General features: G+C 36.6%; 1 protein-coding gene across 1 annotated transcript in view; it reads left to right on the top strand.

Moving 5' to 3' along the window:
• Nucleotides 1-387: 387 nt before the first annotated feature.
• The window catches only part of LOC104626981 (putative homeodomain transcription factor 2), a gene marked incomplete at its 3' end in the record, with an annotated part of 16,666 nt that continues 2,660 nt past the window's right edge, over nucleotides 388-14,393 (top strand). The window contains exons 1-5 of the mRNA XM_010295044.1: nucleotides 388-586; nucleotides 1,702-1,860; nucleotides 6,221-6,386; nucleotides 7,066-7,230; nucleotides 12,204-12,405. Coding sequence (XP_010293346.1) covers nucleotides 388-586; nucleotides 1,702-1,860; nucleotides 6,221-6,386; nucleotides 7,066-7,230; nucleotides 12,204-12,405 — 891 coding nt within the window. The remainder of the gene's footprint in view (nucleotides 587-1,701; nucleotides 1,861-6,220; nucleotides 6,387-7,065; nucleotides 7,231-12,203; nucleotides 12,406-14,393) is intronic.

Raw genomic sequence — 14,393 nt, forward strand, 5'->3', positions numbered from 1 at the left:
CGTGCCCTAGCCTCTGCCGCCCGGGGCGGGCTGTCAGCCTGCACGCGTGCACCCCCGCAGAGCAGACTGCAGACTGCCCCTCGCCCTGCAGAGGTTAGGGGAGTTTGGTAGAAGACGGTACAGACTGCGCTGATCAGGCGCGTGGCACGGCCAGACAAGCAGCGTACCGAGCGGCAGCTATTTACACGTGACCAGTCCTTTTTATCCCCTTACCCCTCAAGCTCCCCGCTCTTGCTCCTCCCCAAATCGCCTAAACCCCACCTTTCTCCCACCCTTGTTTTTTCTCTGAACATCCCATAGTAAGTCCTGTGCAGTCTGGGCTCCTTTTCCCCGTGCCCCACAGTGCATCCCGCACCCCTGGGCAGGGGTCTGGGGTGGCTGCGCCCCATGGCTCCTGGTGACGGCTTCACCCTTGGAAGGGGGGATGGCTCTGCTGGGACAGCCCTGGGAGGGGCGTGCTCAAGGTGCTCCTTCCTTGATTTGGATTCCCGCCTGCCCTCGTGCCTCTGTCCTTCCCCGGGCTTGTGGAGATGGGCCTTCAATGGGCTGACGGCTCCAGTGGTGGGTCTAGAAGAACCTGGGCTGGGTATTATTTGGGCTCCCCTCCTGCATTGTCTCTTTGAGCTCCTTTGTGGGTGTGCAGACGAGCTTTTATCACATCACCTAACAGTGTAACACTTTTTTAAAGTGGGAATGTGAGAGAAAGAAACAAAATCAAATAACATTTGAACTTTAAAGAAACAGAACGGAAAACTGAATGTTTGCAGGAATTAAGGAACAGCAGTAGACCACTTCAATATAGTGATATACATGAATAGCATTTAATTGACTGCTCTGCATGGATGTCTAAGTTGGCATTAAAATAGTTCCAGTATTGGCAATGTTTTACCTGTGCCAGCACAGAGCTCACCGATGTCAGTTTTGCTTGTAAACAAGGTGGAGGTGGCGTAGCAGCACACAATAGTTGCCCTTTGCAAGCAGTAACCTTGGCATAATTTAAGTCATACCCCCATAAAGTAAATGTTACACAGTTTTCTAGCTGCCAGAGAAGTGGGAGTTTGCAAGAAGAAAGAGAAATGGAGGGATGTGAGAGACGATGTTTGAATGAGTGAGATGAAAAATGGTGTAGAAGGAGAAACAAAGATAAATTATTCTTTGGGTGGCTTCCCTGCTCCTGGGGCTAGTCCTCGGTTGGATAGATAACTCCTCTAGACTTCTCAACCTTATTGTGTTTTCCTGAATGACATGGCTGGAGCAATTTACAGATGTTGATGCTTTAGATTCCTTTGCTGCATCGGGGAAGGGCTCTGCTGTGCCTGCACGGGCATGTGGAGTTTTCATATGGCTTTCTGTTGCTTCATATCAAGTTTCTGATACCTCAGTGAAACAGAATGATTTTTAATAATTAATTTTAAAATCATTTTTACGTAGTAAGAAATGGCAATGTTTTGTTATTCACATATTCCAAAATCTAGGTATTTGTAGAAGTTCCTAAAGATGTCAGTCAGGGTGGCACCAACAATTTATGCAGATTTTGGATTGAGGAGATAGTGAGATGGTGGAAGTACGAGATTTATTCAAATAATTATGTTTAGTAATTGCTCATTTAAATAAGTATCTTAACTACTTTGCTGATGAACAACTAAGTTATTATTAGCCATAACAATGAAATATATCAAAATTTCTTTTCTTTTTTTAAAGGATCTGCTTTTGCTAAAGCAAAACCTGAAAGTCCTTGGACATCTCTGACCCGCAAAGGAATCGTGAGAGTTGTTTTCTTTCCATTCTTCTACAGGTGGTGGCTACAAGTGACATCGAGGGTCATCTTTTTCTGGCTGCTTGTTCTTTACCTTCTTCAAGGTAGAGTTGGATTACAGGATCAACTTCAACTGAATGTCTTATTTTAACCATATGGAAGCTGCTGTATGTTACTTGGTTCACTTTATGCTGTTAAGGATCATTCCAGTGTTTTCTGAAATACTGGAATGGCACAGTCCCAAGCATGTGCATTTCGGTTAGTATTTCTTTTACATATATAAAGGAGGCATGCTGAAAATTGGAGGATTTCCTTACAGGCTTTCTTTATTTAGCACACATATTAGTTTGTCATCTCTGTATATAATTTAGGTTTCCAGGACTATCTAATTTAGTTCAGGACTGAGTAATATCAAAGAAACCTTTGGCTTAGGCAGTGTATTTTGTCTTTGCCTTTTGGTCTTTCTGGTATTCGTGCAGATCAAGAGCTCTGATCAAGAAGCAAGCAAGGCCAAACCTGCCAAGGTGTGTGCAGATTGTGCAGCCTGGTAGGATGATCTCTTTGACCAGTTTCCAGTTGTTCTTCCATATGTTATTTTGTCACATTAGAGGCAGTGAACTTCTAGCTTATGCTAGTCAGTCTGCTGATAGGTAGTAGAATACATAAGTTATAGTTCATTTGTTACCATGTTCATAGATGGCTTATTCTGAGAAATACCATTATAGCAATTTTTTCTGTTCCCATTCTTAAATTTATGTTAAAAAATATACCCACACTTAATTTGTGGAGCCTTCATAAGACTCTGAAAGCAGCAAAATAGAAAGACAATGCAAATTCTGAATGCAAGCAAGTTTTTTAGGACATTAATTACAGACCTATCTTGTAATTAACTTTTTTCCCCCGTCAGATTTCTTGGGATCTATGATTTGCTAAAGTTATGGTTGGAATGCATCATTTCCTTAATCCATATAGTCTGTAATGTGACAAAATATTTCTGATATTTCTGAGGCTGTGAATTAACAAATGCTGGAAAAGACTTAATAGTATTCCTTATTATGCTATAATCCAACTATATGAAATGCTTATCATTTAAAATGTGCTGAATTAACTGCAGAGTTTTTGATGGTTTTTGAAATAGAGATTATAATGTACGTGTAAGTGAAATTAAATTGACTTTTTTATTGGAAACCCTTTAAAACAAGCCCTCTCAAGCCTCTCCATCTAGTGCTTCTGTATAAATTTTGCTTATATTCTACTCAGAAGGTGTGCTGGGTTATTTATTTTGTACAAAATCAGTAAGGCAGCACCAAAAAGTAAAAAATCTATTAGGAAAACTTAACAACAAAACACTTCAAACTCCAGTGGCCATATTTCTGCCCTGAATCTGAATTTTGTGTTGTGGCTTGGACTTTCTGTCATCATGACATATTCTCACTGACACTGTTTTAAAATGGTCTGACTCTATTTTCTTTATAAATGTTTAGCTAAATGATTTTATTTAATTATGAAGTATTTTCTTTAGATTTATGGACTGCATTACTTGGAATTATTACTCTGAAATTGATTAGCTTTAGCAGGATACTTGCTAGAATTTATGTAAGTCTACAGAAAAGAATTCTTTGCTTGGCTGTAGATTTAAACTCCAGATTTTATTTGCATTGGTTTCCTTTAGTATAAAGTATGATTAGCAAAATGAGTGATAAGAGAACTATAGAGAAATGTTTTTTTGTCCAAGGTCATGGAACAGACCGATGAATTAAGGTAGAAGTAAAACCTTTTTCTTTTGACTCCTTATCCATTTTGTTTATAGCATTACCTCATTTTTACTTTAAAAATGTTTCTATATTCTCATAGGAAAATGAAGTGTGAAATTATAGTGTGTATGTCTATTGTGTATTTCTTAAGTATGAAACAAGAAACTTTAATAGTTATATAATGATTGTTTATTGTGGTGAGATATATATATGTATGTATGTGTTTTTAAACTCAATATTTCAAAGCTTTAACTGCTATAAAAATAAATGCTTGTTGGTCTTTGAAATGTATAGTTGCTTTCTTTGATACAGCTTTTTGGTTTATGTGATATTAAATCATTTGTGTCTGTTTCACAAAATAAACCGTTGTAATTCAGGAAAGTACAAGTCCAAATAACTATAAGTAAAGAAATAGTTAAAAGTGGTGTGAGAAATTCTGTTCCAAGACCTAGCTGTTGGTAGGAGCAGTTCTAGGATCATCTGCACTACAGCATATGGACACACTATGCAGAAAGAAATTCTTGGATTTCCCTCCCATCCTACTGAAAAGATCACGAGATTGGTAACATTTTCTTAAATCTGTGTGAGACTTCACGGTGGGAGTCTGCAGGCTACAGATTTGTATCTTCTGGGAGAAGATGATTTCTTCTAGATTAGTCTGCTTTGTTAAATGTTTTTTAAGTAACAGAAGAAATCTTGTAGTGAAGTTTGAATTATTTTGTGGAGGCCTACTCCTACAAATCATTTCACATGGATCTGTGGAGCTGTGTGTTCTCAAAAGTACATGTTTATCCAAATTGTATGGTAGCAGTCAAAATTGGCAACTTATTTACACTTTATACCTTATGAAAGTAATCGTATATGTCAGAAACTCGGATAAGCTCATTTACAAAGAGGTAATATTATCTGTGCCTTTTACGATCTGTAGCTTTTTTTGTTTGTTTTTTAGTAAGTTAGGTTTCTGATTGCATACTGTCTTTCTGAGAAATGTCATATGGCAAAAACTTAGTCCACGCATAGTAATAAAAGACACGCTATGTGTTCTACATAATGTTCTGTGCTTTAATTTAGGAAAAAGACTGATGGGAAATTAGAAATAGATTATCACAATCAAAAATTATTCCATTGTTTTGTACATTCATCATGTTTCTAATACTGGTTACCTTGCTAAAGATTGTTTTGTGAAAAACATGTCTAATCTCTTTTCAGTGGAAGACATTGTATCTAAGTATCTGCTGTGTTGAACATGGCTTCATGTGGTATATTTTAGGTGTTTGAATGTGGCACATTAAATTTATATGTGGTTGTACTGTTTTCAATTAATTTTAGTAGAGAACTGGTGAAAGCTGTTGAATGTGTACTATGTATTTCTTGTGCTAGGAGTAAGTCTAAATTACGGGATTTTCACTTCTTGGTGGTACAAGAACAAAACCAAGTTCTCATGGGATGTGTGGATGTTAGGTACAGAGAATTATTCCCCTGTTCTGTTTCTGAATTGTTTATTGGAGTTCCTGGGTTTTTTTTCCCTTGACAGCTTCCCTCAGCTGAGTTACAGAACACAGCACTTTAAGCCATAGAGGCAGAGCAACAAGAACATAGAATAAGCAAAGAGAGGGATTGCCTCTTCTGTCGGCCCCATGCCTGTTGAATGTGTTTATATTTACCTGAAGCCTGTAAAGACATTTCTAAGTTGTAGAAGTGGTTGGGCTCTGGGTACAGGAGCAATGAGTGGGTGTTGGCTATATGAAAAGCTGGTTATAGGGTTACAAAAGTCAACTATGGAATTGGAAACTGCTCCTTTTCCAGCCCCAAGTGCTAATTGGAGCCCTGGTCACTTCAGCTGGACTACCTCACAGGTTACATGGTTTGTCTTGATCTTTCCTCGTTACTGGAAAATAGACACACAAGTATATATGAAATGTAGACAGGGTTGCACTTATGTCTGTCTATCCATGTGGGCAATTTTGTCCTTAGACTAGAAGATGGAGTTCAAAATGCATTCTGCTAGAGAATGTAAAGTTTCCAGTCTCAAGTCTGTTGGTCCTTACAGTTTTGAAATAGATGTATGGTTCCACAGAATCACAGGCTAGTTGAGGTTGGCAGGGACCTCTGGAGACTGTCTAGTCTGAAACCTTGCCTGAAGCAGGAGGTCAACTAGAACAGGTTGCTCAGGACCATGTCCAGTCAGGGTTTGAATATCTTCAAGGACGGAGAGACTTCAGCCTGTCTGGATAACCTGCTCCTGGTTTGATGAGCCTTACTCTCACCTAGCTTGTTGGATTGTGCTGCATCGTTATAGGTGATAGAGAATTAAAGTTATTTGCGCTTCGTTAAGGATGACATTTGCATTTTGTTTGTCTCCTACTGAAGTTTCACCTTAATTTAAAGTTGTTTCATGACAGATCTTGCTTTCTGAATGCTTTTTTCCCCTCCCTTACTTCATTCTGCCTTTTTTTGTTTGAGGAATAGCTATAATACCACAAGTGTAAAAGAAGAGAAGGATATTAAGACAGTAGGCAACTGTTTAAGTCTTTGTTACTGTATATTTCATTGCAATTATTCCTTCCTCTCAGAATTACATGGGTTGGTCTAAAATGCAGGTAAAGGACTACATCTGACTGCTGCTCTTTTTAACAAAAGCTTTATAAACGAGTTGGCCATCTCAGACATTTCAAATATTGAACTCAACTTCATTTCACTTCTTTTCCAGTTGCTGCTGTAGTGTTATTCTATACAGCCCAAAGCCCACATAATATACCTCTGACTGAAGTAATTGGGCCAATATGGCTAATGTTGCTACTTGGAACTGTGCATTGTCAGATTGTTTCAACACGAACTCCTAAGCCACCTCCCAGCACAGGGGGTAAAAGAAGAAGGTATAGTCTATGTTAAAGTACTTATCATTTAGGATTGTTAAACTATTCTAAAGAACATGCATGAAAAAATGTAGGGGTTTACAGTCTCTGCTTTGCAAGAGATGAGTAATTTGTGCTTTTTTTATCTGAAACTTCAAAAATGGGTGCCTAAGCAATGCTCTTTAACTTTTATGCATTGACTAATTTATGCATTATTTTATTTGAATGTTAGTGCACTGAATGATATTTTGCCTCAAAACAGTTTGTACCTGAATAGTGATGGAGTGACAGTATATATTACTGAAAATTTAATTTTAGAACTCTGTGCAATACTGACTGATGATCTCTATGGGAAACATACATTAAAGGAGATGCTACTGAAAATGTGGACCTTAAGCCTTCCAGCACTTCACTGAGTATGGTTTTCTACAGTGAATTGTCCCATTGAAATGGGAGTAGTAGTGAAGTTTGCAGGTCTAAGCCTCTGATGATGAAATGAAATGTATTTTGGGTTTAAGTGTTATAATGAGTGTTATACTTAATTTTATTAAATGGAGTTTATTAAATTGACATGGTAAAGCTTTAGCAAAATATTTTGAAATCTTGCTTGTTTGTGCATGCATAAACTGCTGAACACGTTATAGAAGTAGTAGATTGCACTTATAAAGCTACCTTCCAATTTTAATCTCTTCTGATGAAGGAAATTAAGGAAAGCAGCACATTTGGAAGTACATAGGGAAGGAGATGGCTCTAGTACCACAGATAACACACAGGAGGGAACAGTGCAGAGCTACGGTACAAGCACCTCTTGCAGTATTGGCGCTGTCTTCAGAGATATCTGGCATGCTGCTTTCTTTTTATCAGGGTTTGTATTTATTCAAGGCTATGTATGTGTTAGAGATGCACTATCCCTTTTCTAAATAGGTAAACATTGATGTAATCATTAAACTTTTGTTGATCTAGTTTTTGTTCTTAACAGTAAACTCATCTCAGTATTTGAACATGTACTAATGTGTTGTTTCTTGACTTGCAAATACTAATGCAATAATTTTGAAAATATACTGAATTAACATTTAGTTAAATTATATTTTGATGTAGGAGTACTCTTTGTGGGCGTTCAGGAACAAACGAACTCAGTTTCTCAGTTTTAATCCAGTGAGAAAATTAAACTCTAACTTTATTACATTAGCTGCTTATTACTCCAAGAGAATGCTTATTGGACTTTATCACTGTCATCAAATCACACAGTTTTTCTGAAGGAGAAGCCTTCAGGATTCAAATAGGCACAGCGTTTAGTTTATAAATCAACATTGAAGATACATTTTCTAATGATTGGAAGAAATATCTAAGCCTGTTACATTCCAGAGGTGTTTTGCAAATGATCCATCTGCTAATGCAGTGCTCTGTGCAATTAAAAAGTTTTTTAAAAAAACATTCTGAAGCAGTCTGGGTTAAAGATATGCTATACACACAGCATTGTGAGTGCTACATATCAGCATCTATTAACAAGAGAAAATATGCTTGTAAAATAGTATGGAATTGAGAAAAGGGATACTGCAAGTTATTACATTGATGTTTTGTTGTGCATGCTGCATCTTAAATATGGCAACACTAACACGTCTGTCATACTTGTGATGTGTGCTCTTAACCACTGGTAAAGCTTATCTTATGTTACATTCTGGGAATATCTAGTTGTAACTCTGGAGCAGTTTTAAAAATGTTTAAAAATATGCAAGAGGAGATTTCATTTGACTTTTTCCTGTGTAGATTAAGCTAGCTTTGACAAACTGTGAGTCATGGTAATAGACACTGCTATTCGTTGGGTCTGTATGCATTACTTTCTGGTATGTTTGGAGTGTAATCTTGTAAACTTTTGAATGTTTTCTATTCATTGAAGATACTGATCTGCAGTAACGAGTGTTGGAAGATTCATTTTTTCCCTTCCCTTCCCTCGTACTGGGCTCAGTATTTTCAGTTGAGAAAGGCTGTGTGGGACTTACTCTAAGGACTTGTTTAAACCATTTAATGAGAGGTAGTGTATATATATAGATGTTAATGCTCAATGATGACTACTTAGTATATACAGTATCTTCAAAGGATAAAGAGCACAGAGTTACTGAGAATGCTCTAAGTAGCCCTTAGTCATTTGTTATCTCTTCAATTGCAGAAGCACAGTTGTTTGTATGTCTGGAGCCATATAAACCCTATCAGGAACTCATCCAGCTGAAAAGTAACCTTTTTTCCTGGGAGATCATGCAGATCAGTTTCCTCATGTAATTTTTTTTGTGGTAATGCAAACAGTGTTGCTAGCACAATGGGAAGGCAGAACGGGGCTGGGAATGAGTAAGCAGGAGTGCAGCGTTGAGTACATTAACTACTTGGTGAAGAAAATCTACCATTGCTGAAGAAAATCTTAGGAAACCTCAATGCAAGGGAGCTGTACAGTGACACCTGTCCTGTTTCTTAAGACATATTTTGAAGCTCTTTAGATAAGCACATTAGAATGTCTCATTAGTGTTTATTTACAGCAGTTTTTAAATATATTAAACTTTGAGATACCATTTTCTGGAGTTTTAAATATAGGTCTTAAACACATGTTTTCAAAATCAATCTCAGGAATTATGTTCTTTAGGGCAAGACCCTGTGTAGCTAGACCATTTGCCTGCACTCAGGTCATTGGCGATCTGGAACTGTGTACTCAATAAATGGCAGAACTCAGTCTGACTAATAAATTATATTTCTAAACTTTAATCCAGCACAGGGGCAATTTAGAAAATGCTAATTATTAGTTTCACTGGAAAGGAGGGCAATATTCAAATAGGTGATTTATTCAGAATGTAGTACTGATTTGGGACTTTGCTCTCTGTGTGTGTCCTTACTCCAATTATGGAAATCTTAGAATTGTACCTTATTTAAAAGTTTTGCAGTGTGAACAGGGAGGAGAGGTTTTTTTAGACCAACCTTAGTGAAAATATGTGGGAATAGAATACTTGACAGTAAAAAAATCTACAGTCTACCGGAAACTTGGTTTAAATCTTTCTTAATATTTTCTCTAGCTAATGCATGACTGAGACTCAAAGTCATTCTTGACTTAGCTTTTGCGTACGTTCAAGCTTTTTAAGGCCTTGGATTTATTCATGGTGGTGTCCTGTTTTGCTCTGTAATCAACTTTTAAAATTTCGTGCTAGAATTAAAAGTATATATGATGTACATCTATCTATATCAATTCTAGGAAATGATACATTTCTATCAGCTAGGGAAGTATTGTGCATGTTCGTTATTGTTGTTTTTTCTTTTATCACAGTGTAGCGCATCAAAGCCTAACTTTAAGCCCAAATGCAGGCTTTTCTGGCTGGAGGCTTACACTTAAATTTAGGGATTCTTACAAAAAATAACTTTGATTTCTACATTAGAAACAAATGAAAGACTCAGTCAAGTTGTCTGTTTTTCAAAATGAGCCTTAGTTGATATCAGACTAGTATTTGTGTGCAGTTTTAGCACTTAAACATTGCTTGAGTAGTGAAGTCCTGTCAAATTATACATACATACATACTCTTTTTCTCTTATCTATTCCTACTCAACTGTTTGAGGCTACTTCTTCCTAGCAGCTTTCAAGTTTCATGTGAAATGTGTAAAAACTTCTCAAGTCAATCATGGAAGAGTTGTCCTGTTACTCCACCGATACAGCTTAGTAACTTGTGGAGTAAGTCTTTCTGACTGCGTATGTGATGAGAACTGCATTCCCTTTTGCACTGTTAAAAAGAAATTTTTTAAAAGTGCCAAAAGTATATTTAATGCATTAAAAATTAGCCTCTCTGGGTTCCTGCTTATTGCAGATAATTTAGTATTAGTGGTACTTCCTTAGTGCTCACAACTGAGCTTACTGAAATTTACTGTTTTACAATGACTTGCCACTGAAAGGCTGTTACTTGCTTTATTCCAGATATGGAACAGCAATTTTTCCCACTAAATAATAAGATAAGCTTTCTCTTTCATCAGTTGTCTTATCTTCATTAACTTAGCTAAACAGTGACATTATGGAACGGCACAGAAATAATTTTCTGACATGTTCACTGTTGATAGTTTGACCTCTTTGTTAAAAGCCTCAATAATGTTTTAGATGATCTTCCTCATGGGCCTAGAAAATTAAAACTCTGTGTGTGAGCTAGCACACTGGTAATCTGCGAACAGGAGGCTTACTAACTGCTTCTCTACCACAAAACACATGCTAAAGCATCTTGCTGTCTCTTTACTTTTCTAAGCTTATAATAAAAATTAATCCGTGTAAATACTTAATAACTACAGAAAGTGTTTCTGCTGGTTTTGTACTCATTTAGAAATAAAGTTGACTAAGAATTTTGGGAGTAGGTCAGGGCATAGTAGGTGAGTTCTCTAGCTTCCTCCAAGAGAAGTGGAGCAGCAGTTAGCTTCGGTTTAAAAAAATTAAAAATCCTGTTAGCTTTTTTCCAGGAAGGGGTGAGGGAAGGTGGAATGAGGTTAAAGATGGGAAAGGAGAATGGAACACCTCAGTAACATTGTCTCTTCTCTTTATTATTTTGTCTGCATTCCAACAGATGAATTGTTCCTTTTTAAAATTTTTTTTCATTTTATCCAGCTCTCCCTAGCCATTTTTTGTGTTCAGGTCTCTCTTGTATATGTGGAATACCTTATCTTGGGAGGAATGTGAAGGCCACTATTCCAATTCTCCCAATTCATTTGATGTACTTATTAGAGAGGAATTTAATCTTCTGCTCTGTAATCCAAGCTCTCACAGAATGCCACACTCCTTAAAGAGAAAGGCAATGCATATTCCCTCATAGGAGCACAAGATCAGTTGAACAGATTCCTAATAGTTTTATGACCTCTGTCCAGTGTTTTAATAAAAATACAAAAATCTGGAAAATTTGATTTATAACACTCTGGGGTTTTTTTTCACAAGTGTTCTGGGAATCTAACAAGTGAAATCCAATAAATACAAGATATTAATTGCTCTTCTGATTTTTTTTTTTTTCCATGTAATATACTTTGAGAATAGAGAAGTTTAAGTAAGGACTTAAAGTAGTCTCTATCGATAAGATAGCAAGCTGCTATTCCTTTTCATTCCTTCATCGACTGCACTTTCTAATTTGGAAGTGTAATTGTCCAAATGTTTGCTTTGAGAAAGCCTTTTTCTTGCTAGATAAGGCCCTTGACATCTAGAGAATGTTATGGAAGACTATTCATCAATATTAGTAGTCTTAAGAATAATAATACTGAAGCATAATTCATAAACTTATTTTGTGATTTGAAAACAGGCTTAATTAGTGTATTTGTAAGATATATCGAAATATGTTGCCAGCAGTGTTACTAGATAATACGGGAAAGGGTAAATCACCTTCTGTTTAGTAGAGTTGTCCATAAGCAGAGTGTATTTAAAACAACAACAAATCTGTGTACAGAGTACTAAACAGCATGTTTGTTTGCAGCTTCAGGAAATGGCATACTTGCTTTGAATTAATAGTACTCAAAGAAACTTTCAGCATACCTCTTGTTTTGTTTGAGACTTGTGGTTCTTCTGTTGCCAAAGTTGCTGTGAAGTTTTTGTTTGAAAACAGATTTTCTTTTCTTTCAGTAGCTAATGATATAATTTTCTTTCAGACATTGAGAGTTTCTTCTGTAACAATTTTAGGAAAGGATAATGGGTATTTACAAGATGAAATATTTGCAAGTATTGCATCAAGTGTTAGTATTATTAGTTTGTGGTCATCTTAGTAGTAAAACTAAAACATGGGTTGATTTAGGCTGGGAAAACAATTGAGAGAATCAGTGATTTAATACTTATATTTGTTTCAAATATAGATCTAAGAAAGTGAAAAACTCAATAGATAAATCCACTGAGACTGATAATGGCTACGTGTCCCTTGATGGGAAAAAGACGGGTAAAAGCAGTGAAGAATGTATGCAGGCCCATGAACGTCGATGTGAAGTGATTAAGCCAGAAGAGTCAGGCTGGAGCACTGCAACAGTGAGAGATGCCTTCAACAATCACAGTCATCACAAAGTAAGTGTTCTTTGTTGCTTTCAAAGCAGGATTATTAATTTGTCAAATGATATGTGAGGTGTATTTTTATGATGCTTTTGATACATTCCTACCCACTTTATCCTTAAAAATGTTTTTTAAATGAAAGTAGGCTTCCGGTCCTGGGGCCAAAAACTATGTTAAGTCTTCTTATTTTATCCTTATATTCCTAGCCTTTGCTTTTTCTTGTAGGAGGATCCTTACTGACATCAGAAATATTCTTTACCATTCTGTATTTCAGTGCACAAATTTGTGTGCTGTATTTTATCTGTCTGTTTATTCAGACCAGCTAAACACACTGTACCTTTTCCTGCCTCTTCGATACTCTGGGCACATGTCTGTATGCCAAAATGGAACAAATTTTGGATTACTGACAAGTTGTAGTTTTGAGGTAATTCTGAGTATTTGCCTGTGAAAAATCTTGCTTTTCATTTCTGGGTTTTTTTTTTATTGATCACTGTAGAAGATGAGGAAATCGCAGTTCCTCTGTAATGAAGTAGGCAGGATTCTCTATACTGAGGAGTAGGAACGAGATGGAAGCGTAGGAAGTGGTCATGAAAGAAAGCAGAACTTGTAATTTTCCTGGGTCTGATTATCTCCTCAATATACTATTTTCATCTTATTGTTCTATGGAATGGCTTTTCCAAAATGTTTTTCCTGGCTCTCTTATCATTGGCATTTGAGCATATATTGACTGCCATTACAGCTCTTAACACTTGACTCTGTCTCACTAGTATTTACCATCAATGATCAGTCATAGCAAGGGTTTTTCCATGATGATATCAAAGGGAAAAGTTACTCTAATGGAAGACTACAAGTACACATTTTGTGAAGGAAAGGCATTCTTTGTGGATTTCATAGCCAAATTATTTAACAACCCCTTAAAGATCTGTACGATTAAGTCAGAATGAAAGTGATGAAGGTTCGTCTCTGGGCAAAAACTTCACTCTTGCTCTGCAGGAGGTGCTTTCTCAGCACTGATAGCAACTGGGGTTCAGTTGTCTTTATCAATTCCAAGCATTTTGCATTTTTGATGAAATTCAATAAATCAAGGATTTTTAAGAAAAAGTAATTTTAAAGAGTTTTAAGTTTCTTTGATAGAATGGATGAGATGTTGTCTATATTTAACTTGCTTGGTGAGTATGCACCCACATTAAAGAGAAGTTGTCAGAGGCTAGAATAGGCTCCTCTGTTGTCTCCTTCTCATCTCTACCTCCAAAGACAATTATTACATTTCGTTGCCACTGCAAAATGTGGTAGATAAGACACCCCGGATTGTTCTGTCTGTCCTTTCTCTGTGCAACTCAGCTGTTAAAAAAGTGAAGTAACCTGTCCTTGAAGCACCTCAGAAAACAAGAGTTCATCATGGAATAGAGAATGGTGTCTGAGCTGCAGGGATGGAAAAGGATTTGTTGTATTCATAGAGAATAGCTTCACTATTTTTGTCCTTTTAGCATTTCATTGATGACAAGAAGACTCCAAAGGAAACTTTACAGGATCCTATCTGGTGATCTTGTAATAAATACAAATACACAAAATTAAGTTTTTGAACAGCTGAATGATCCTTTGGTGCCTTTTTTCCTTTCTGTTCCGTAATGGCTATTTTAACTTTTAGTTTAAAATCAGGGAAGTGGAAAGAGGAATAAATTAATGATCTGAGTATTCTGCATGCAATCTGTTGCATTTTATTGTTGGAAGAAGAGGTAAATGTTAACTTTGTATTGTATGTGTTGATAATTCAATGTTATGGTGTCTGCTATCACAATTTTGGTGGTGTGTTTTTCTCACTGTCCCTCCTCCCCCCATCTTCTGGATATATTGCCTCTAAACCTGTTTTGGTAGGTTCAGTTTAGATAAAATCACATTTAAAATAACAATGTCAGAATTGTTCTTTAGTATAATATGAACGAGCCCTTCATCATCTGAGAAATATTTATTTGGTAATACAATTTCTGTTTTATAATTCCTGC

This window comes from Phaethon lepturus, unplaced genomic scaffold (genome assembly GCF_000687285.1).
Source record: "Phaethon lepturus isolate BGI_N335 unplaced genomic scaffold, ASM68728v1 scaffold53270, whole genome shotgun sequence".
In the NCBI taxonomy this organism is placed as follows: domain Eukaryota; kingdom Metazoa; phylum Chordata; class Aves; order Phaethontiformes; family Phaethontidae; genus Phaethon; species Phaethon lepturus.